Here is a 25,540-nt window from a genome sequence, read left to right on the forward strand (position 1 = left end):
GCAGAGCCGGGAGCACCTGTATGCGTGACCGATGCTCATCAGACATACATCCCTTTGTTACGTGCGTGAAGCCCGCTCCCGACAGCTGCCTCTACCTTCTCTGCTTGCTTGGCCATGATTGTTAGCGTCTTTGCCCAGATGCTTTTAAATGTGGCTGTACTTATGTCTCAGGAAGAAGTATTGATGTTGCCGTCCTCTTGTCAAAATGGTGGGCCCAGGACTGGTATTGAGATTGTCCAAAGACAGACTAGTGGATAGGGGTGAAAGTGGGGTCCAGCAATTTAGTCAGTCCAGGACTACAGCCTCTGCGGTCACGCTGCTGCTACTAGATTCTGAAAGAAAAACGAGACGCTAAGAGAGATGGCTTGCTGGCTAAGAACACTGGCTCCTCTTACAAGAGGACTATGGTTTGGTTCCCAGCTCACTACCAATTCTGGGCAATCCATCGCCCCCTTCTGGCCTCCTTGGGTACTGCGTGTACGTGGTTCACAGACCACACAAAGGCAAGAGACCCTTACACGTAAAATAAAATAAAAGTGATTAAAAAAGCAAAGTAGGCGATAAGCTTTATCTTTCCTCCAAGTTTAAGATTGCTCATATGTACCGTTTTATGTTCATTGGGAAGCTGTGAAAATGGCCTCTTACGAATGGAGAGGGTGGTGTGTACTTAGCATTTTGCCAGCGATCAGGCACAAAGAAGATATTCACCAACCATTTGTGTGACTGGATTACTAAACTGTATTTTCTCTGCCAAAGAAGTTGCTGCAAGTCAGTCTTTGCACAGACTTAAATGTGAGGCTGATGTTCCAGATGAATCAGTTTTTATTTTTATTCAAAGATGACTTTTGACATTTCTAGACTCGTTCCCAGAGTCGATGTGTAAACAGCCCACAACACAGAAACACCAGAAATGCTTTACGGTAGGCTGCTGGGAAGTGGTGTCGTAATTTAGTACAGTGTGGTGACTTACATTGTTGCTCTGAGAAGTTGATATCTATCACATCATCTGTGTATCTATATCTCTGCTAATTTATATATATATCTACATCGTCTACGTATTCATCCATCCCTGTCCCATCCCTGCAGTTAAATACCTGCTCCCCCATTTGCACAGATGTATGCCCTGGTAATACTTGTTGGCTCGAGTGTTGAGAAGAGAGACTTGGGACCAGGTTTTGCAAGATGGGATCCCGACCCGTGTTAGAGCACATTTTGGTTTGTTTCTTCATTTGTACAAAGGGACCATCGAAGCTGTTCCCTTTAGAACACTGTTAAGAAGAAAGACAATGAATCCAAGTTTATACAGTAAAACAATGAATCCAAGTTTGTACAGTTCTCAGAATGTCCCTACGCACACAGTCAGTGGTGGCTGTTAATTGTGTTGGGACACTTCACTGCTCCACTGTGTGCTTTCTGTATGATCTTTCAAGATGAAATCATTTTTATATTTTCAGAAGGGTTACAGAGGAGCAACATATTATCTTAAAATTTGTGGAAATTATATGAAGTTTGGATTTCAGTGTCCATGAAATTAGAACAAAGGTGTTTTCCAGTTGGCTCACTCATTCTTGTATGATTTATGACTGTTTTCCCCCTACAACAAAGTCTGTGCTGACTCGTCCTTTACATAAGAAACGGTCTGTCCTCCTGTGTAGAGCAAGGACCCTGCTTACACACCAAGGACTTTTACTCTCCATATTGGGTGGAGACGTGTCCTCTTGGGTCCTCTGAGTCCTTTCGGGATTTACGTGGAACATTTGGAAGCTGCATTTGTCAGGAATAGTTAGTGTTGTATTGTTACAGTTATACATTAGCACGCCCAAACACGCTTACACTCATGGCAAGGCGTACCTGAGACAAACTGTGGGGATTTTCCTCTTTCTGCTGTGTGTATCGCGGGATTTGAACTCAGGTCACTGTGGCCACCTGTAAGTGCATTTATGCCTTCAACCATCTCACAAACCCCAAGATGGAACTTCGGGTCCTGAAGTCACCCTTATTTTCTTCTTCTTTATTGCAGAGTGGGAAACCCCCCATCAGTGATATGTTCTCAGACCTCAAAGATGGGAGAAAGCTCTTGGATCTTCTAGAAGGCCTCACAGGAACATCACTGGTGAGGGGGCATTTCTGCTCGTTTTCCTCAGACAGGGTCTGATTTACCTCGGGCTGGTTTCCACCTGTGCAGCTGATCCTTCCCCTCCTTCTCCCAAGTACTGAGATAGTTTGCGTGTGTGCCTCTACACCGTGTTTGGGCTGTGCTGCGTTTGGAACACAGGGCTCTATGCACGATAGGCAAGCACTCTACCACACTGAGCTACATCTCTAGCCTGTAAGAGAGGCCGGCCATTTTTGAGAACGTGGTTCACTGAGCACCTCTGGTCACTGTTGAGATTTGAAGACTCCCTACGGGTCCTGAGTTGTGAAGCCCGAGTATTGCATGCTCTGGCCCTTCCTGGCAGAGACTGGGCGTCTTCGGGGAGAGCTGATGTCTCTCAAGAGGTTCCCTGGCCCGGGAGGTAGGGTGAAGTCTCTCTCGCGGTGTCCTATGTGGGGACTCTTATGTGACCTGAAGTTTGGGACAGTGCCTGTTTGCTCTGTTGCTCCTACCTGGGCAGGAGAAGGCAGGCACAATTTCTCTGCTGCCTCTAGAGAAGTTTAAGAAGCTTTGTCTGACAGAATGGAGTCTCAGATGTGCCTGCCTGCCTGTTAAGAGCAATGAGAGCAGTCTTGAAAATGGCAAATCATTGTCACATCCTAAGTCATGGTCTCATGTAGGGACAGGAAACTGCCATGCCTGTTTGAATGGATGTTCCTGTATGACTTCAGCAGGCATGCTGGTAAGTGAGCCGGTGGCTCATGATGTTCTTAGTGAATTTGCTTCCTGTGGTACCCAGGCTGGTGACAATGGATACTGACCTGTGGTACCCAGGCTGGTGTCAACGGATGCTGACCTGTGGTACCCAGGCTGGTGACAACGGATGCTGACCTGTGGTACCCAGGCTGGTGTCAACGGATGCTGACCTGTGGTACCCAGGCTGGTGACAACGGATGCTGACCTGTGGTACCCAGGCTGGTGACAACGGATGCTGATCTGTGGTACCCAGGCTGGTGACAATGGATGCTGACCTGCTGTTCTGCTTCCATTTCTGTGCCCAAATTTGCCAGCACATGAAGGGATGGTGGATCTTACTTGCTTTTGTTTTGTTTTTGTATTGTTTTGTTTTCCAGCCAAAGGAACGTGGTTCCACAAGGGTGCATGCCTTAAATAATGTCAACCGAGTGCTGCAGGTTTTACATCAGAACAATGTAAGTAACATTTCGAGTTCTCTGCTGCTGAGTGGGTTGTTCACTGTGAAGCCTGCTGGTTGTTGTTTACCTAGAAAGTTTTGAACTTATTCTGTGAGTGACAGATATGTCACATGCCTTTCCCAATGCTCTCATTGATCTGCAGTATAAATAATGCCTTTTTTTTTTGAGATTTGCATTGATCCAAACCCTAAAATGAAAATTTTATTCTAATGTATAATTGCTGGACAAGCATCCTTAATCAGGAAGTCTGGAGTCCTGTGGCGACACTGTCCCAAGAGTTTACTTGTATTATTGTTTTGTTCTGACAGGTGGAGCTGGTGAATATTGGAGGCACGGACATTGTGGATGGAAACCCCAAGCTGACTTTGGGGTTACTGTGGAGCATTATTCTGCACTGGCAGGTGGGGACATTCCCGATCACCTTGCAATTAGACCCTGCATTGTTTCTCTGTTCATTTTCTACAGCCATCCGATCAAAGTTCCACAACCTGTTTGGGTGGAACAGGAGGTATTTATTGCCTCAAAATTCTCATGTTTGCAAGTTCAAGATCCAAGTGCCATTGTAGCTGATTCTTCTCAACAGCTCCTTGTCTCCCTCCTAGCTGCCAGTTGGCTGTAAAATGGGGTGTACTGGCTGATGAAAACTTAGTCTTCACCACACACTCTGTGTTGGTGTCCAGATGTCTCTTTGGTCTTTGATAAAAACATCAGTCACACTTAGTTGGAAGGCCATCCTCCTCTCGAGTGGCTGCACCTAAAATGGTTCTGTGTGCAGTGAGTGTGGTCTTACTTCACGAGGGGACCATTTTTAGGTGTTGGTGACACGGTTTTAACATATGGATCTCCAGAGAGCACAGTCTAATTTATAGAGATTCCCAGTAGACAAGGTTGGCAGCCTGGTGTTGGTTTTTGGCAGAGGAGAAAAAGAGGTGTTGCATATTTCATTCCGAAAATTGCTTTACTTCCAGACTTACAGGAGTCTGTAGGAGTAGCCTAAGGAATTTCCAAATGTTTTCCTTTCAGAGTCCCCAAATGTTAGCTGCTGCCTGCATCCCTTTAGCTCGCTCTGGTGTTCTCTCTGTCTGAACACTTTGATACCCTTTCCTCTGTAAAGCCCACATATAAATTCCGAGCTTTTGTCTAAAAACATGGACTTTAAAAAAAAAAAATAAAAACAATGGACTCTGCTGTCTAGCCACAATACTATTAACATGTATATGTGTAATACTGCCATTTGTTACTGTACTATCACAATTATTAATTACCAAAATGATACAAAGTTGCTAAAGTCAGGAAGATGATTTTGAGATAGTGCAGTTATCTATAGGTCTCTGGAGGTTTGGTTAACTGTGTCAGTACAGTGATTGACAGTATGAATGGTCCTAAGGACAGTCCCCAGTAGCAGTGGTGTGGAGGGAGGCAGGATGATAAGCCAGGAAAACCATAGTTCCAGATCAAGAGTTTTGCCCATTGGCTTTCTCTCGGGTATCTCTTTAACATGGGACACGTTCCGAGCCCTTCTTTGCATAGTGTTGATGTATTTGAAGAATGCTGAACTATTACTTTATAGACTGTCCCTGGGATTGGCTCTGCCCACCAGCAGGTTAGATCCAGGTTGTTCCCTTTCTAGAGTTGTTACCGGGGAACGTTTGGATTTTCTCAGTCACTGTGTCAGGGGCATGTGCTGCCAAAACTTCCCCAAGTTCTATATTGTTAAGTGACTGCCTCTGTTATTAAATGCATCTTGTAGGGATGTACGTAGCGACAGTATAAATATCTAGTTGGCTGCCCAACCATTGAATCATTAGTTTTAACAGCCATTCATTAGTATTTTCTGAATCATTGAGATTCAATTTTACATTTATTAGCTAACTCTGTTTATAACAAAAAAAAAACTGTTTTAATTAGTGTATCTCCCATCCATCCGTCCATCCATCTATCCATCCATCCATCTATCCATCCATCCATTCATCCATGCATCCACCCACCCACTCACCCACCCACCCATCTATCCACCCACCCACCCAACCACCCATCCAATCATCCACCCATCCATTCGTCCATCCACCCACCCACCCATTTATCCGACCATCCATTCAAACATCCATCCAAACATCCAAACATTCATCCATCCACTCATCTGTTCATCTGCGTATTGTGGGTTTCTATTTACTTTTACTAATATTATTCATCCTGATATAATATAGGTTTATTAAATTTTACTAATATTATTCATCCTGATATGGTAATTCTTAGATTTGGCTCCTTCTGATCCCTTACATTGGCTAACAGTCCTTTTGATATATCTCTATCTTTCTTTGAGGCCTTTCTTTTGCATATGTAGACATGTTACCAGAGGATGATAACAAAATATCAGTTCTTGAGTATGATTATTGCTATCAGAAAAACTACGTAACTCTTTGATTTTTTGAAGCCAGCCAAACATGTTTATGTTCACATTCTTACGGAAAATAAAATCTGTAGTTGACTGAAAATTTTTTTGCAAGTAAAAGTTATTGAAATGTAACTTTTTCATAGCAATGGAATTTCATTGTAATTAAAAAATGCTAGTATTGTTTAGGATGTACAGCTGAGGAGATGCTGAGAAAATCTTACTATCTTTAAAAAAAACACTTAAAATTTATCTTCCCAGCATTTAAAATAGAACTAAGAAATAAAGTCAGAGTCAATCACAGACACTGTGATGTTCGACTGGTTTTCTGTTTCTTACACAAGATCCTCACGGAAGTAAATGTGATGTTATAAGAAGGTGTGGGTCTTTCTGCCCAGGTGAAGGATGTCATGAAGGATATCATGTCAGACCTGCAGCAGACAAACAGTGAGAAGATCCTGCTGAGCTGGGTGCGGCAGACCACCAGGCCCTACGTTCAAGTCAATGTTCTCAACTTCACCACCAGCTGGACCGACGGGCTTGCGTTCAACGCCGTGCTCCACCGGCACAAGTGAGATGTCTTCACGTCTGCAAGTCTGTGCCTCCCTCTGTCCTTCTACTTCTCTTCCCCACAGTCCCTTCCGCTACTTCTGCTGCCTGCATTGCTCATGTTGAAAAGCAGTACCATAGCAGATCCACCACTAGGTATCTCTTTAGGACTTTGGGGGCTGCATTGCAAAGCCCACGGTTTCTCCTCCACATTTATAAACTAAGAAATGTAAGATAATCCACATAGCTCACTCCCACTCACCCAGCTCTGCCCAGTAGCACACACAATGACTTGTGTGTAGCTCTTCTTCCGACGGCAGAAGGACAACTCTGTTTATTGTTCTACCCACGTTTACGGAGAGCTATATGATTCTCTCATAAACGAGATTCTCACTTGTATGTTAGAATTTAAATATAAAAATTGCCATTGTACCCCAGAAGAATAAACAGCCTGAAGTCACTTTCTAGTAAGAAATCAAGACTGTATGAATGCAAAGCCATAAAATGTCGTAGGCTCATTATAGTTGCATGAGAAGGTGCCGGATGTACTAGTACAAGCTCTTAGGTCTTTCATCTTGGAAGTGTTAAGAGCTGATGAAGAGCTCTCCTCTGTAGACCAGCCTGATAACCAGTTGACCTGATGTTGCATGGGACAGTTGGTTAACCATGTAAATATGCCTTGACACACCATACTCCCAAGTAAATTCTGTCCGCCTCAAAGATTAAGTGCCAACAACAGGCGAAATGGATTATGTTTTGTTGCTGGTATGAATTATTAATTCCTTATTTAGTCCCCGAATGTTCTTGCCTGCTATATACAGATGAAGTACACGTTTCTATACTTACTTTCTCCGTCTTGCTAAGTTTGTCTCTGTACAGTATAGCTTTGGGTTTCTTTGTTTCTTACTTCATTCTGATTTTTAAAAATCTTTGCTGGTGGATTGTTAGGTGGGGACGTACCCATGGCTGAGTTTAGAATATCCTTAAAATATGATATTCTTTTCTCCTGCCCCTCCTTTTAAAAATTTTTTTATTGGATCCTGTTCTTTATCTATTGTTTCAAATTAATGACAACGAGAAGAGTGTTTTGCCCTTGATAACAAAACCGTGCTTTTAATATTTTTACATAGATCTATGTGTGCTATAGATTAAGTTTTTGATATTTTGAACTTGTTATGATCCTTTCTCTCCTGTCTTCTTTTACTCTTTTTCTATTGTCTTGAGGATCCTGCCCTGGACTGTTAAGAAACGGTTGAATATATCCATTACCTTTTTTTTGCATTTATTAGCTCTCTGATTCAACAAATATATGTAAAATGGCTTTTTGTGCTAGACCCAAGGATAAGAGCAGGAACCAAACAGACAAACATCTCAGTTCCTTCCAACTGGAGACAGACATTTATTTTTTTAAAAAAAGTAAATAATCGCTGGGCATGGTGGCACACACATGATCTCAGAACTTGGGAAGTAAAAAGATCAGGGGTTGTGGGTCATCCTCAGCCATGTATGCAACTATTTTGGGGCGAGCATGGCCCATGTGTGGAAGCCTGTCTTATAAACTGTGTGCATGGGGATGTGAAAATTTAAATTGTATAGCATATAGAAAAGGGCAGGCTAAAGAAACACACAATAGATGGGGAGGAAGAGGCATCTGGCATGGGGGAGGCTGGTGGTTAGGGTGGCTAAGGGACAGAGGAAGAGGTAGAAAGGGGAATGGGGGTTGGGGGAGGCCAGTCTTAGGGTGTATCTAAGATACAAGAGTAGAGTGTAAAGAAAGGGACCACCTTTTAGATCTTTTAAGCCAGTGGTAATGTCCACAGTGTGAGGCTGGAAGAAAGACAGGATGTAAGTGAACATTAGTTCTCATGGAGGAAGATGGACGGAAAGGAACCGGTCCCCCTTTTCACCTCTGTTTTTAGGATAACTGAAGTTCAGTGGCACCTGGAGTGTCTGAGCGCTCCTCTTAGTCTTTTCTGGCATGTAGACATCCAATCAGGGTCTCCCTCTGCATTCCAACCTGAAACTTGGCTATGTAGATGAGGCCAGTCTCTAGTTTGTGACCTTGTCTTAGCATCCTGAACACTGTAATGTCAGGTGTGTACCTTTGTCCTAATGTGGAGTTTAGTTCATTAAAATCATTAAATTCATAAAAAGCATAAATTCACAAAATCTATTAAATTGTAGAATTTAGTCCATTAAAGTCATTGACGGTGGTGATTCATATATTTGGGTTCATTTTTACCACTTGGTCAGAGCTTATTTTTCCTGTTTCTGTATCATTTTCCTTCCCTGTCTTCTGTGTACCCATAATATTTTACTGTCTGGGAAATGATAAGCACTCAACTGGGCCCAGAACCCGTGATTGCCTTATTATCATCAGATTTGTTACTTACTCTCGGATTATATGGACTTTACAAACTTTTGAGATAAGAAGATACAATTTAAAATAACATTCACAAGTTTTTTTTTTTTAAATTGAAACATGAAGAATGCGGATGTTTCTTCCTTGTTTGCATTATGTTTTTCTGTCACTGGTTTCAGACCTGATCTCTTCAGCTGGGACAGAGTGGTCAAGATGTCCCCAATTGAGAGACTTGAACATGCTTTTAGCAAGGCCCATACTTACTTGGGAATCGAAAAGCTTCTAGATCCTGAAGGTAAGGCTGAGAACGTAACTCTGCTGTGTAATTAATTCTGTTACGTAAAAACCTGTTGAACTCGATCCTTCTTTCTAATCGTGAACCTTGAGAAGTAAGTGATGCTTGTTTCTTTCAGAGTACACCCATTGTGACAATTAGGAGGGCCTAGTTTTTAAATATCCGCCATGATTATGTCTTTGCGTTTACTTTCGTTTCTGTGTGCAGTAAGTGTGGATGTTGTAAAGGAGTGGAGCGGGTGTGTGCACGTATGTGAGTGCATGTGTGGGCCAGAGGAGGGAGTCACGTGTCTTTGCCACTTCTCACCTTGTCTTTTAAGACATTGGCTCTGTCAGCTAGGCTGGCAGTGAGCCTCTGGGATCCATCTTCCATCCCCATAAACCCTTTTATTGTAGATAAGTCATCTGTTCCATTCATAGTTGCTGTTCAGAATCCTTTAGGCAGCAGGTTAATTATTCTACTGGATATGGTTAATCTGTATCAAGTAGGATTGAAAAGGCCTGGGAATACCTACTTGCTAGAGAAACAATTCAGTGCTGGTTTGGTTTCTTAAAATGCATGGATGATGGGTGAGCTTTTGCACATGGCAGGAAGACTTCAGTTGCAACTTTAGGCTTGAATTTTGCTCACTCTGTTGTGTGACTGACGCTTGTGTCATATTTTAAATGGCTACATGTGTAGCTTGCCTTTGAGCATTTTGAGACAGTTTTTTTTTTTTTTTTTTTTTTAAATTTGCTCTTGAAGGTAGAGCCTTAGTATGTAGTCCAGACAGTCTTCAAACTCATGAATCTCCTGCCTCGGCCTCTCAAGAGCTGAGATTGCAGGTATTTATCTTCATGCTCAGCTTATGGGAGACTTAAGAACTAGAGGCTTGGTAAGTCTTCACCTTCATCTCATATTTTGTGATCTGCAATAGCCATTTTCTGAGACGCAGCATTACGAACGTCATAATGAGGCATTGTTTCTGGGTACAAGCACAGTCACGTTTCACCCAGCATCGAGCGGCTCCCACATTTCTGAGACATCTTTTCTTCTACTTTTAGATGTTGCGGTGCAGCTCCCTGACAAGAAATCCATAATTATGTATTTAACGTCTCTGTTTGAGGTGCTTCCTCAGCAAGTCACGATAGATGCTATCCGAGAGGTGGAGACGCTCCCAAGGAAGTACAAGAGAGAATGTGAAGAGGAAGAAATTAATATCCAGGTGCCGGCCCATTTTTCTCAAACCATTTGCTATGCTTGTTTGATTTCTCTTAGGTACAGGGTCAAACTTTTGCTGGGTGTTTTCTGAACATTCCTGTTCTTTCTGAGTTCAGGGTTTTTGGTTTATTTTATTTTACTTTACTTTATTTTATTTTATTGTTTTTTTTTTCCGATTACCATGCCGTCCCATGTATGTGCAATTCAGGCAAATTTAAGAAACAGGAAAGTGTCTTGTTTCTCAAGGTGAGTGGCGTCTGGGGCTGCAGGACACACTAAAAGCTTCACTTTGTAGTCAGATGAATGCAGAGGACTTGATTTTATCCATGGTGACTGAGAGGCAAGGCATGTCGTCCTGGGTTGTTTTCATTAAATAGTAATTTTCTTTCTGTTTGGGGGGTTCATTAATAAAAAACCTTTCCATAAGGATTCTAAGCCTTTCTTTCCCTTTTTCTCAGGAGAGGCACTGTACCCTAAATCATTCAACAGATTTTTCCAGAAATGGGCTAACAGATGTTTTCACCGGCCAATAAATAAGATTTTCCTAAGGAGATAGTAATAATGGATTTTTTTTTCTTTCTTCATTAGCCTACCTTGACTCAACCCATATTCTGTCTCTCTGTGATTTTTGTCTAAAATCCCGGTCTTTCTCATTCATAAAAGGAGGACCGTTTGTTCAGACTTTTCAGTCATGCATTTTAGAGACTTAAGTCCAGAGGTTCGTACAGGCACTAGGGAGATGGCTCAGTAAAGTGTTTGACGTCCAAGCCTGAGGATCTGCGTGGTCTCTCTGTAATCCTAATGCTGTGGGGACAGAGCGGGTGGGTCAGCGGAGCTCATTGGCCAGCCATCATAGCTGAGTCAGTGAAGTCTAGGTTCAGTGAGAGACCCCGGCTCAGTGGTGCTGAACAATCGGAGAAGACACTTGCTATCAGCTTCTGGCTACCACATGTGTTTGAACATACATCTTCACACACCACATAGATATCCACATACAAGGAAAAAGAGGGGCAAGGATTTCAAATTTGTAAGAGTTGCATTTTGGAAGAGTGTGTGCCCTGGAGCTTAAATGTCACCCTCTGGTAGTTGGGTGGAGTCAGTGACTTGGCCTCGTGACCACTGTGGCTAAAATTACCCACTTGGTAAAGACAATACAATGAATGTTCACTCAGCAAGTCCATTTCTCTGTCATTATTATAAATTGTCCTCCAGATTTGTTTCGACATTCTCACTTAGCAATTTTTAAAGTTATTTAATTCTTCAATTATGAAAATAATCTTGAACGTATTATCTTTCTTCCCCACTTCTATGAAGAGTTAGAGAATTTACTTGTTCTTTTTTTTTTTTTTTAAAGATTTTGGGTAGAATGCAATAATCAGTTTATTTATTTTTATCCATTTAAAAATATTTTTTTTAGAAGAAGAAGAAAAATACCTTATTGAAGTGATGGGGTCTGATTGCGAATTTTGGTTTCTTTTTAGTCTTGGTCGTCAAATAATGCAGAAGGAAAACCCTTAACTACTACAAATTGTTCACATTGGCCTCTGGGCACTGTTCTGATTTTATGACGCACCTTCACTGGGTGGCTCGGATGGTGTTCTAGGCTTTCCTCTTGGTCTTGCCTCTTTCATTTAGAGTCATTTCTTCCTTGGACTGGTTTATTTTTGTTAAAGAGATAAGACATTTCAGTTCTTAGTGTTAAGGCTATCCTCTCAAAAAGGCAGGGCCTTCAAGATGGTTCAGTTGGTAAAAGTGATTGTTCCAAAGCTTGGTGGTTTGGGTTAGATCCCTAGAACTCACATAAAGGCAGAAGGAGAAAGTGAACTATATAATTGTTCACTAAACTCCACATGTATGTACACGCCCATACAGTAACATAGTAAATCAGAGGTAAGAGAAGTAGATTTTATTTATTTTATGGTATTTAGATCAAACAATCACTTCTGTTTAGGATGCAGGGTGACGAGGTCAGAATTTCAGAAACCATTTTCTGTTTGTCTACGACTTAAGTGGTTTAACGCTCGCTTCGTTGGCTGCTCTTGTTGGTAACGTAGAAGTTAAGTCACATTAATTGGAGGAATAAAATGTGGTCACGTCTTGATTATCTCTTCGTTGGCATGTCTTGCTGTCCACTGTTCTCTGAGGAATGCTGAGGAACAGCCTCCTCTCTGGCTCCCCTTTCTTCCAACATGCCAAGTAGCATGTGAGGTCAGTAGATAATCCCTGCATCACATCTTCCTTTAAAAGCATGCCAGTTGAAAAATCTCCCGAGTATTTACAGGTAGAGGTTGCTCTCCAGTCCTCCCAGACGGATGCTGGTGTCCACACAGATGGCCTTTGGCTGATGGCGCCACTCCTAGTTTTACAAGTTTCTTGCCCTTGTCTAGTCTTTTGCTCAAATCACCTCCTTAGTTGTCTTAGCACCGTTTTTAGGTTGAACATGTAGCTCGTTTTCCTTCCTATGCCTTGGCATCGTTCGTGTCTTAATTAGCCAGCGTTTTTACTTATGATGACTGGTTTCTTTAACTCCATAACTCAGTTGAAAACATCCACTTAATCTCTCCTATAAAACAACATTTTCTGGGCTTCAACCCCCAAGTCTTCATGTTAATCCTTTTTATGCTATAGTTTGCAGTTAGAGTGGGCTTTTCTGATTTCTTATGTGTGTCATCTATAAAGTATCTGCTACCTATATAGTCGGTCTCTGAGCAAGACTCCCCCTTTTCCTTCCGTTCAGCAGAACCTTGGGGGGGGGGTGCTTTTCTTATTAACTGTTTATGAGCCAACTCCATGTGCCCACACCGTCTTTCTTGCCCTCTCAGTATTTTTTGTGAACTATGTCAAGAATTTTACATAGTGAGTTAAAAACATCGAAAGGACAGTGAAGGGTTTCAGGCAGGGCGGCCTGTGGGTGTGAACACATGAGAGGAATCATTCACTCTGCTGTCTGAGAAGCGGATGGGGAGATAGCACCGTGGGTGCCAGGAGTTAGCAAGCCACTGTGGTCCAGAGGAGAGACAGGGGTGGCTGTGGAAAGGTTTGATGGACTGGAGCTGAACTTTGAAGGTAGGACTAGCTTGCAGATCAAACGTGGGAGAGGGAAGAAAGAGGGGGCGTATCCAAGTCTGTCACCCGGGTTTCTGGCTGGGGTACTTAGTGTATGGAGCCTGGCGGGTGGTAAGTTTTGGAGTAAAACAAAGGAGCGTGTAAATGTGGGTGTGGTTTGATAGATCTTAAAGATGCTGGAGGTGTTGCTGCTGCTGGGAGTTAGAAGAGAGATATTACTAGCCATAGAAATATCTGTAAGATCTAGATTAATTTCTTTCAAATCCAACAGAAATCGATGATATCACTTAGTCAAAGCGTATCAAGGGGAGGGAAAAAGAAGCTTAGGAGGTTCGTTGCTTGCAGTTGGGCAGGGCCATGGGACTGGGAAGGCAACCACTGTGTTCTGTTGTTTCTGGGATGGGGAGCTTGGGAGGTCAGGATGGTTCAGCTCCAGGCAAAGCTTAGAGAAGCTCACACGATGACCGTCTCCTCTTGTTTCCAGCTGGTGTGTGTTGTCCTCTCATAGCTGTTACCAGAGACATTTCAATTGATTGGCTAATTGCACGGTTACTCTAAAAGTCAGTCCGTGAGAATGGCTTTGCCAGCTTGTCCGTCATGTTGGGGCAAACGTTGAGACGGAGTTGAAACAGAACTCGAAGACTTTAGTGGTGACCTGTGTGAGCAGGGCTTTTGCTGTTCTCTTTACTGATGTCCACGTGGGCTATTTTTACAGGAGCCTTGCTTTGAATGGAAACGTAGAGTGGGGCATTAGGCTTGGCTACAAGATCATTAAGTTCATAAAGAGAAGCTAATCATTTAGAAAAAGATCACCAGACATTAATTGTACAAGCCCTAACCCCCCAAACCACATCCCCCAAACAGAACAGCACATAAACTAGTGAGCCACTACCTCCAAAAATGAAGCATAAAATTCCCATCCATCCTACAGGTTTTATGTGCACTGTTGTTTCCTGTTTAGTATGTGTTACTAAAATGCAGGATCCTGAAAGAATTTTAACCAGGGATCAAAACAGGGTGTCGGGCTCTCAGTGGCTGTAAATTGCAAGCATTGTTCAAGGGCCAGCATATTTTCTGTCCGCCATCAAAATTCTCTGTTTCAGAAGTCAAATACTGACATTTAGAGCCTTATTTTTGTCCAGTGACTCATGTGGCGTATTTTTCTCTCCCTGATCCTCAAGTGTGGAGTTCGTGTGTATACTCTATTTCCTGTTTCTCGAGCTGTTAGTGCCCCTTGATTAATTCATGGCCTCGTTCACACAGCTCCTGAGAACTGGGTTGTCTCCTGAGATCCTGGTCCCTGCCTTGGTGAGTGCCTGTATCTTCATGGATTGTTGTGGATTTGTCTCCACAGAGTACAGCGCTGGCTGAGGAAGGCCAGAGTCCCCGAGCTGAGACCCCTAGCACTGTCACCGAGGTGGACATGGATTTGGATAGCTACCAGATAGCACTAGAGGAAGTGCTGACGTGGCTGCTCTCTGCGGAGGACACGTTCCAGGAGCAAGACGACATTTCTGATGACGTTGAAGAAGTTAAAGAGCAGTTTGCTACCCATGAAGTAAATATCTGCAGCCGAGGGCCATAGCCTTCCAGGGCAGGGGCCTGATTTAGGGGTGGGGGTAGGTGGGGTGACTTCACTATCGGCTTGGTATTTACCAAATCCTGCTCTATAAAAGGTCACGTTGTAATGTTTGGGTTATTTAAATGGGCTTTGTTAGAAACCTGGAGAGATCAACAGTCCCCGGAATCAGATTTCAGACACAATCTTGTGACAGCTTGTACTTTTTTTTTTTTTTTTTTTTTAGAGCTGATGCTTAAATCAGTGTGAAACATTGTTAGGTTTCTCAATGCGACCCTAAAAGCCATTATTTTTATTTGTTGTCTGATTAAGCCAGCATTATACCCAGTGTTCCTGCACAATTCTTATTCAAGGAGAACCACTTGTTATTTAAAGACAAGAGTCATGATTTTTGCTCTATGAAGAATTCTTTTCAGTTATAGAGGTTCTTGTGTGTGTGTGTGTGTGTGTGTGTTGGTGTTAATGTTATTTGGGATTGAAAAGAATCAAGATGCCAATATCCTATTAGTAGTTTATCTTCTTCCTCTTCCTATTCATATAAGTATCCCTAATTCCACCTTTATGATGCATTGACAACATCATCATCATTTACTGAAGAGCTTGCTTAGCTGGTAAACATGCTTCCTGCCAAATCTGATGACCCAAGGTCAATCCCTGCAACTCACTCAGTGGAATCTACCTCTCATGAGCTGTCCTGTGATTCCCCATATGCGTTTCAGTGCCTAGCATGGTGTGAGCACATGCATGCACATGCACACACACACATGCACACATTCACAAGTGAACGGGAGTGTTCACACATAAATAAACAAGTGTAAAACTTTAAAAATCAAGTGTTATCATCCATAACGTTGTTCCCTTTGATCTAGCGTTCTTTCGAGTTATAGTTAATACTAACTTCTCACTTCAGAGCTTAATACATTGTGTGAAAGTCTCCTTTATCTTCCATTTCTACCAGTTACTTCCTCTGTGGCATTGATGTTGAGGTCATGTGCGCTAGCAGTTTTTTCTTTTTTTCCTTAATGTTTTCGCAACAATCGACTCACCGACTACCACAATGTCCTTTGCTAGACGTTTATGATGGAGCTGACGTCGCACCAGAGCAGTGTGGGGAGTGTCCTGCAGGCTGGCAACCAGCTGATGACACAGGGCACCCTGTCGGACGAGGAGGAGTTTGAGATTCAGGAGCAGATGACCTTGTTGAATGCCAGATGGGAAGCACTCCGGGTGGAGAGCATGAACAGACAGTCCCGGTGAGTTGGAGGCCAAGCAGCAAGAGCCTGCCTCCGCAGACCACCGTGCACAGCTAAGCTCAACTGCTGGCCTGTGGGGCTGTGCATATAAGATCAGTACAGAGCGAGCCGTCCGCTGCTCGACCGCCATTCTGTGACTCGCATCTCTGTCGAGATGACGGGAGAAAGTTGGTGGTGAGAGGGGCAATTATATTTTGCACAGGTGATATTGCAGTAGTCATAAAATACCCCGGAAATAAAAAGCAGCTTATGGGAGGAAGGGTTTATTTTAGCTGGTGATTCCAGGTTTTGGTCTCACTTTGGGGACTTCATAGCAGCGGGAACTTTAAGTCGTAGATCCATCTCGGACACAGTCAGGGGCAGAGAAGAATGACTGTACCCATGCTTAGTCCTCAGCTAGCTTTCTTTCCTTTTATCCAGTCCAGGGCCCCAACCATGGAACGGTGCTGCCGGATTCCAGACTAGCCTTTCTAGATCAATTAGGCTAATCAATACAGTTCCCCACAGACATGGCCCCAGGCCAGCGTCATTGATTCAGCCCCCTCATTGAGGCTGTCTTACCAGGTGATTCCAGCTTGTACTGAGTTGACAGTTTCAACTTAACCACCACAGATACCTGTTTCTCTGTAGTAGCATTAGAATCAGCAAGGCATCGATGGGGGAGGACCATGGGACGGTGTGACACAGAGCTACTGTTCAGGGGTCTGTAACGGTTTCAAACAGCAGTCTCACAACCCTGGTCTGCTCCACTTGCCACGTGGCAATTTGCATCCTAGCTCCATTTCCACCAATTTAATTTCCACCACTTCCTGAGTGTAGAAGCGATGGCTCTGTTTTGGATACAGGGAGCTGTTATTTATATTCTTGGACTGCACTTAAATGAACTCCAGTTAATGAGTCTCATCAGAGCTTTGCCCCTCAGTTTCTACACAGATGGACTCTCTGCTACGTGGATGGTTAGGGTAGACAAGGGTGTGTCCTTCTGCCCCCCATTTCCCTGGTGCCCAGAGTGGGTGCCCCTGCTGGAACAAGCTGGAGGGAATGATGTTCTGTCCCCCTGGCTAGGCTACATGATGCTCTGATGGAACTTCAGAAGAAACAGCTACAGCAGCTCTCCGGCTGGCTCACCCTCACAGAAGAGCGAATCCAGAAGATGGAAAGCCTGCCGCTGGGTGATGACCTGCCATCCCTGCAGAAGCTGCTTGAAGAACACAAAGTAAATTTCCTTCTTGTTTCTTTCCTACTTCCTCGGATAAGAAGGCAGCGCTGAGCCAACCTGGGGCCAGATGGTGTCTCTCAGTGTGGAGTTGGGCTACTTCTTCCCTGCTGGCTTTTTTATTCAGGAGCTTTTCCTAAGGTGGTGTTTGTTGGAAGGGGTCGTTTCTGAAAGAGACAGCTTTGCACACATGCCCAGGGTGCAAAGCGTGTTTCTTCTGAAAGCGTGTGACTTTCGTCACATTTGGCAAGGGTGGTTTTGGATCTGCAAGTGCATGGGAACCTGAGCATGTGGGCATGCTCCGTGACTCTCTCTCTGTGTGTGTGTGTGTGTGTGTGTGTGTGTGTGTGTGTGTGTGTGTGTGTGTGTATGACTGAATCGACTGTAGTACCTTATGTGTGGGTAAAGGAACAGAAAGCGTGGTCCAGGATTGGAGCTGGAGGTCCTGTAATGCAGTGTCAGGGGAGAGACAAACTGGATTACATACCTAATTAGGATTAGGATATATACCTAATCCTTCAAGGAAGCCTGCTACCTCCTTTCAGAAGAGCATGGGGCACTGAGTGAGAAACCAACATATGGCAGACAGAGTAATTTTGTTCTGAGAAGTGTGGTTCAGTTTTCAAAGTAGAAGAAAGGAGAGGTAGAATTTTGTTGATCAGTGAAACAGCCAGATAGCTGATTACTAAAGCTTCAGGGTTACATTAGACACATCCCAAGGGGCATTTCACCACACTATCGCTACTGTTTATACCAATTACTCTCTACAGATGTCTAATGACTGTTCTTTTCCTGTGGAAGAGGGAAGCGAAGGCGCCCATATGTTTGTTCTTGGTTGCTCTCTTTGGGGAGCTAATCAGAATAGCTTCTATGAATCATACAGCCTTTTCCTCATCTTGCACCTTATGGAACTACAGAAAATGACCTCTGATTCTGTCTGCTTAAACTATGGGCTTTTAGATTTATTCGTTCTACGTTTTTGTCTTTTTTTTTTTTTCCAGTGTCTTATTGTGTATCCCTAGCTGACTTGGAACTTGTTTTGTAAACCAAGGTGATGGCCTTGCAATGACAGAAATCCTCCTGCCTCTACCTCTGCCTCTTGAGTGCTAGGATACCCACATATTATGGATACATTTTTATTTTAATTCCTAGAATAGACACACGATTTTCTTCTCTTCCTTCTTCCCTCCTTTTTCCTTGTCTTCTTCTGTTTTGGGAGAGAACTGGGACTGAAAGTAGCACATACTCTATACATTTACAATTATTTTTGATGTTGCACTTTCAGACTCTGCTTCCTAATGTCATCTGAGGCTCTGTTCAGGCTCTTTTCTTTAGTGTAGTACTTAGGATAATGATTGGGAATTGCAATACAATGCCTCATTAGGTTTCTTCATTACTTTTGACAAGAAGCAGATTTTAAATAGGTAAATGAGGAAGAGCAGAGATCATAGTTTATCTTCTCCTCCCCCCCACTCTAGAGTTTGCAAAATGACCTTGAAGCGGAACAGGTGAAGGTAAATTCCTTAACTCACATGGTGGTGATTGTGGATGAAAACAGTGGGGAGAGTGCCACAGCTGTTCTGGAAGATCAGTTACAGGTAAGATGACAAGTAGGTTGCCCTTACGATCCTCTCTTTGGTCAAGGTACACGTACTTGCTCCTCTTGTGCATCCTTGTTTGTACAGAAGGGTATAAAAATGTAGACTCCTTTAATCATTTTTTGTTACTGTAATGAAGGTCCTGAGGGAGTCCACTTTATAGGGAACAAAGTTTACTTAGCTCACAGTTTTGGAGGCTGGCAGTTCAGACAGCCTGACAGACTCATCTTCCCCCTTGGCTATGGCAAATAGAACTGAAGCATGTTTATGTGTGTGTAGTGTCACTGCCTTAATTTACTAATCCATTAGGATTTATCATGATGGGACCACCTTCATGCTCTGAGTTAATCTAGTTAACAACAATAACACCCCCCAAAACAAAAACAAAATTCCCACCCAAACCAGAAACAAAACCCATCCTTAGGCTAAATTTTCACCTTCTTGAAACTGTTCATTCAAATCATTTTGAGTTAAGCTCCTGTTTGAATTCATGGTGGGTTGGGTTGGGGTGGTATGGGGCGCAAAGCATGACACCTGTTTTTGGTTGTACTTCCTAGTTGGACCTCCTCATTCCAACTTCAGCCCGGAAGTGGTCCCAGGCTTAGCTGCGTATTTCTTCCTTCATGCCAGCCCTTGTAGTGAAGGCATGAGACTGTTATTCTGCTCCCTTGTGCGTAATGTTAACAAGACTCAAAAGTACAGGAACTCATTCAAGCGATTCCCAGCCTTTCCGGGGCACAGTCACTTGAAGAATTTGTGAAGGCAACCATAACCTGAAAAGTTTAATTATAGAAAAAGTTTAAATGTGGAAGGAAAAAAAAAAAAAAGGCAACCCTCAGACACATGTTTGCAAATATGTGGCACCTTGCATTCCCATACAAACCTTACAGTGAAGTAGGAACAGGAATTCTAGTTGTTTTTATTTTCTTCTCATCTCTGAGTAATTTAAATAATCATATTTTACGTAAGCTAGTTTTTTTCTCATATATACACTTTTTAAAATTTTTTTGGTAAGTTGGTTCTTTGGAGAACTGTAGTAATCATGTCTCCTGGCTGGGCTGACTGAGGTTGCTTCTTTCGTCCCTAGAAACTGGGTGAGCGCTGGACAGCTGTGTGCCGCTGGACTGAAGAACATTGGAACAGGTTGCAAGAAATCAATATTCTGTGGCAGGAATTATTGGAAGAACAGGTATGAAATGCACATAGCATCCATCAAGGACAAGACACAGTGACAAGGAGCCCGTGCTTACATTATGGCTGTGGAGTATGGCTGCCCTCTTCTGTACTGAGAATTCTGGAATTTTGGCTTCTTTAAAAAAAAAAAAAAAAAGACACAGAAATATTATATGTTTTTGTTTTCATCCCAGATTGTCCCCAGTCGCTGATTATGATTTGTCTTGTGCTCTGGCGGGGGCATGATTTTGCCAGCTGCAGGTAGTTTCTGTGGTTGTACGACCTTTGTAATTCTGGGGACTTTTCAGAGAGAATATAAATCCTGGGTCCCCCAGGGTTTTTCAGCTTGGTGTTAGTGGTCAAGGTTTGTTCAGCAGTCTTTCGCAAAGAAGAAAGAAGAAGAAATTAGATATACTGCTGTCAAAGAACTTGACACCCCTAATTAGTAGGAAGTAGTGTAAGGTCCCTCCTTTCTGGTCCCTGACTTTATTCATCGATCTCTTTCCCCTCTCTGATCTATTCTTTTCTGCCTTCTATCAGAAGGTTAGGGGTTGAGAGGGTGAAAAAGAGCGGGAGAAAGAAGAACCCAAAAAGTAGCCAAAAGTCCAGTAAGCTCCACTCTTCCCTTCTTTTGGAAAGCCTTATTTTTGAAAATAACTTATGAAATTTGGAAGTAGTTTATTGGTTTGCAAATAGCCTTAAAAATTAAAAAAATATATACTTAAAAATCAAAGGAAAACAAGTCATTTGACTATTTCTATCACTTTCAACTTTACTTATACAACTGTGTACCATTATTTACTGCTGCTTAATTAATTAACTCGTTAATTATTTTGCTTGCTTACATATTATTGGTTTACTTTATTCTGACCTCATACTCGCTGTCTAGCTAAGGATGACCTTGAGCTCCCGATTCTTCTGTCTCCAGCTTGTCAATGTGGCACGTACCTGGCTCCGGTGGAGCTGGCGGGTGAAGCCAGGGTCCTCCTTGTATGTGGTGGCCGAGCACCCTGCCGACCGAGCAACATTTCCAGCCCCTTATTTGTTATGTTGAAAGTCAAGTTTCTACTAATGTTATTTCATTTCTGCAGCTTACTCAGTACGACCATGGTATGAGGCTCCATGGTAATAGTAATTTGATCTCTGTTCATTATTTATGCTAATACTGCTTAGGTCTGTTCCTGACTTTTCACAATATAATTGCTCCTGGTTTCTGTTGGGTGATCCGTTTGTGCTCAGTAAACAAAGGGTAAAGGAATATCCTCCACACACTGTGAACATTTCATTATAATCCCCCTCTTTTAACCAGCATACAGGCGGAAACTAATGAGAAGGCAGTTCCCCAGCGCTGCGTTTAAATAACCACTCCGTTGTACTGTGGGGCAAAGCTGTCTGCGCAGCCTTTCTCTTGGCTTGGTGGCTCTTTGCTTACCTTTTAGCTTTACACGAAAGTGATCAAAACCAAATACAAAGAAGTAAAAACTCCCTCCTCAGAGCCAAGCAGTCGTAGCCTAGAAAAGAAGTTGACTCTAGGTTCCCACGGTGTTCTGTCTTGACTTTGTTGCTCTTCCATCCGGAAAAAGCAGCTTTGTCCTCTGCATGGGATCCGGAACCAGATGGGAGAGATCCTGTGGCTTAGCAGAGGCAGATAGTTCATTTTAATTACTGTGTTACAAAATGTGTCCAAACCGAAATGAGTAACCAGCAAGGTGGCCAATAATCTTTCTCCATTTCCTCTTCCCTCCCTCTCCTCTTCCTCTCTCCTCCCCTTCCCCCTCTCCTTCTCCTCCTCTCTCTTCCCCTTTCCCCTCTCCTCCTCCTCCTCTCTCCTCCCCTTCCCCCTCTCCTTCTCCTCCTCTCTCTTCCCCTTTCCCCTCTCCTCCTCCTCCTCTCTCCTCCCCTTTCCCCTCTCCTCCTCCTCCTCTCTCCTCCCTTTTCCCCTCTCCTCCTCCTCCTCTCTCCTCCCCTTCCCCTCTCTTCCTCTCTCATCCCCTTCCCCTCTCCTCCTCCTCCTCTCTCCTCCCTTTTCCCCTCTCCTCCTCCTCCTCTCTCCTCCCCTTCCCCTCTCTTCCTCTCTCATCCCCTTCCCCTCTCCTCCTCCTCCTCTCTCCTCCCCTTCCCCTCTCCTCCTCCTCCTCTCTCCTCCCCTTTCCCCTCTCCTCCTCTCTCCTCCCCTTTCCCCTCTCCTCCTCCTCCTCTCTCCTCCCCTTTCCCCTCTCCTCCTCTCTCCTCCCCTTCCCCTCTCCTCCTCCTCCTCCTCTCTCCTCCCCTTTCTCCTCTCCTCCTCCTCCTCTCTTCCCCCCTTTCCCCTCTCCTCCTCCTCCTCTCTTCTCCCCTTTCCCCTCTCCTTCTCCTCCTCTCTCCTCCCCTTTCCCCTCTCCTCCTCCTCCTCTTTAAATTAGGGATTTCATAATGGGTATGAAATGGGACTCAGTTGGTAGAGTGCTTGCCTGGTGTATGTGAAACCTTGGGTTAAATTGTCAGTAACTCATAAAGTGGGTGTGGTGTATACCACAACTTACTCTTCATGACAAGACATAGGCAGGGGGGTCAGCAATTCAGGGTTGTACTCAGCTGTGTAGCAAGGTTGAGGCCAATCTGGACTCAGAGAGGCACAGAGACAGACAGAGAGACAGACAGAGAAAGAGAGACATGGAGAGAAACAGAGAGATAGAGAGATTTTTGGGGTAGTGGTCATGAACTACAGAGGTAAGGACTAGCTTGTAAATAAGCTGGTTTAATAAGACAACTGAGAAAGAAGACTTCCCATTGCAAGTCCAGAACCAGCCCTTTGCCCCTCAGCTCTACAGAAAAGCAGAGCTGCCATTCCCACTCCTTTGGTGAGGGTGGGGCTGTCTTAAAGTGGTCGGGTCCCAGTCTGTCGATTAATGTCTTCCAAAGAACTCACACTTTGGCTGTAAGTTTTAAATATTTTTGTTGTTGGCCTTGGGCCATCTTCCCACTTCTTCCTTTAATGTAATTGCTTTTGAACTCTGACCTATTGCATACTTTCTCCTCCTGGTGCTGTGGACAGACTGTTGATCTAGGGGTAGAAGTTTATGACCCAGCTCAGTCATTTAGTAGCCACCTGACCTCAAAGGTGTAACTTGACTTCTGTCTCCTCCAAAATGACCAGCAGGGACAAGAAAATCTCTGAGCTCCCTGGGATTAAAACCTGAAGTTCTATAACTTTTTTTTTTTTTAAAGCTCTTCATAATTGGATTTAGTATCCTTTATCTACACATCTCCTTGAGATCTAGGATTAGTTGCTCTGTGGGATAAATTTCTCCTACTGTAAGAAAATCCCAAACCAAGTTTGGTAGCAGATGCTTGTGGGCCCTGTGCTCAGGAGATGGAGACAGAAGGGTTGCAAGGCCAGTTTGATATACTAGCAAGATCCCTATCCCCCTTCCCTGAAAAAAAAAGCATCTTAGAGGCTGAGCGATGTAAGGCCTATTTATCCTTTTTAATGCTATATTCTAATTTTGAAGACAATATAGTTCTACCATTGAGTTACACCCACAGTCCTGAAGGCTTGCTTCATTAGTGTTTTAGAAGTGGGAACATCCAAGAGTATGGTGCTAGCTTTGGTGAGGAACCTGTCACCTCACAAAACTTAGCATCACAGTGGGAGTGTACACCAAAGGGAGAGGTCACATGATGCCACAGAGGTCAGGAAGATGTCAGCCTTGCTCTTTTGTAACAGTGGTTCTCAGGAACTTATGGAGGCCCCAGAAGAACAGCATCTCTCTCTTCTGAGAACAGCACCATCCATGACCTCCTGTTAGCTTCTACATTTTACAGATTCCAGCTTCTCTCCTGTCATACCGGAGACCTTGCTCTTTCTGCATAGGAGCCCTTTGAGGACATGCTAAACCCTATCCACCCCTTATGGATTACAATAGTTTAGGACCAATAACTGGTTAATCTGTTGTAAGTTGTAGGAGGCTAATGCTTTTGCCTGTCCTTGAACTTAGATATTTGAAGTTCTTATTATCCCCAACTAAAGGTGACGTCATTGACACAGGTCAGATATTTGGTGACTTACTTGAATCGCCAGGTAATTGACTGTGTTGTGTCTTTCCAACTTTTGTTGTTACTTTTAGTGTCTGTTGGAAGCTTGGCTCACCGAAAAGGAAGAGGCTCTGAATAAAGTCCAAACCGGTGATTTCAAAGACCAGAAGGAACTAGGTGTCAGTGTCCGGCGTCTGGCTGTAAGTATGTCCCTGTCAGCATCTGCTGTGAGCCCGTGATGTCTCGCGTTTTATAGCTAAGGGTTATTATAGTTGATTGGATATGGATTACCGCTCATTTCCTCCAGCCATGGCACCGAACGGAGATCCTTTTATTATAGCATGAGAATTGCAGAACATGCTGTCAGTTGGATCAAGATCTACCCACTTACACTTCCTGAGGAAGATAAACCTTGAGAGAGAGAGAGAGAGAGTTGTTTGTCATCCTCCCAGCCCATGGTCCCTGACTCATATTCAAAAATATTTATAGATACCTTGGCCTTATAGCTAGGTTCTTCTCTGCTAGAGCATAACTTAGAATAACCCATTTATTTTAATTTACATTCTGCCATATGGTTGGTTACCTATGCTTAGGTACCAGACTTCTGTCTCCTTACATCTTTCCTAGTCTAATCTCCCACCTGGCTCTATCCCAGGATCCTTTCTCCTCCTGGATATCCCACCTCCTATTTATTGCCTGAGCCATAGGCCATCCAATTTATTATTGACAGATAATAAATATCAGATTTTATTAGGTGCCACATCTCTACAGACATAAGCTATTCTCTACAGTTGTTGTCTGATGAATGTTTGACATTCTAGATTCTGAAGGAAGACATGGAAATGAAGAGGCAGACTCTGGACCAGCTGAGTGAGATTGGCCAGGACGTGGGCCAATTACTCAGTAATCCCAAGGCATCTAAGAAGATGAGCACTGACTCTGAGGAGCTAACACAGAGATGGGATTCTTTGGTTCAGAGACTAGAAGACGCTTCTAATCAGGTACCTCTTGATTTGGGTAGTGTATTATACCATGAAAAAAAAAATTGGGTGTGCTCAGGAACAGACCAATACAGTCTGATATCCAGAGTGTGCTTTATTAGTTGACAATAAGAAAGAATGGGGCGTCATTGCAACGTGGCTGAACCAGAAAAACATCAAGATAATCGGAAGAAGCCAGTCGTGGGTTCTGGTTCTGTACTATGATTTGCAGAACAGGCAGAGTCTGGAAGAATAGAAGAAGTTTGGTGGCCTCAAGCGGTGGTAATGGGATGCTGTGGACAGATATTAAGTTGTCTTGGAGTGTAAGGCCATTGAAGAAAAAAAAACCAACAGCCATGGATATCGGCTATTCAATGACAGTACAAGCTTCATATTCAGGAGAAAAGCCTGCAGAGTGGGTGTCTAGTCTGGGAATGAGAGCCCACCGTCTACTTATAGGTTAGGGTTCAGGGGAGAAAGGGATTGATTCAGGGAAGGACACTGCAGTGTTTCCCTTTGTCCTGTGCTAAGAAATGGTGGTAACATAGAAAATG

General features: G+C 43.5%; 1 protein-coding gene across 5 annotated transcripts in view; it reads left to right on the forward strand.

Annotated features, from left to right (window-relative positions):
* UTRN (utrophin) overlaps positions 1–25,540 on the forward strand; it is a gene marked incomplete at its 3' end in the record, with an annotated part of 456,405 nt that overhangs the window by 107,044 nt on the left and 323,821 nt on the right. For all 5 annotated transcript variants that reach the window (XM_080941517.1, XM_080941518.1, XM_080941516.1 and 2 more), the window contains 13 exons: positions 2,021–2,113; positions 3,229–3,306; positions 3,618–3,710; positions 6,100–6,272; positions 8,792–8,907; positions 9,951–10,111; positions 14,528–14,731; positions 15,824–16,005; positions 17,071–17,221; positions 18,700–18,819; positions 19,907–20,008; positions 24,099–24,206; positions 24,828–25,007. In XM_080941517.1, the coding sequence (XP_080797643.1) occupies positions 2,021–2,113; positions 3,229–3,306; positions 3,618–3,710; positions 6,100–6,272; positions 8,792–8,907; positions 9,951–10,111; positions 14,528–14,731; positions 15,824–16,005; positions 17,071–17,221; positions 18,700–18,819; positions 19,907–20,008; positions 24,099–24,206; positions 24,828–25,007 (1,761 nt within the window). The remainder of the gene's footprint in view (positions 1–2,020; positions 2,114–3,228; positions 3,307–3,617; positions 3,711–6,099; positions 6,273–8,791; positions 8,908–9,950; positions 10,112–14,527; positions 14,732–15,823; positions 16,006–17,070; positions 17,222–18,699; positions 18,820–19,906; positions 20,009–24,098; positions 24,207–24,827; positions 25,008–25,540) is intronic.

This window comes from Micromys minutus, assembly GCF_963924665.1.
Source record: "Micromys minutus genome assembly, chromosome: 30".
Classification (NCBI taxonomy): domain Eukaryota; kingdom Metazoa; phylum Chordata; class Mammalia; order Rodentia; family Muridae; genus Micromys; species Micromys minutus.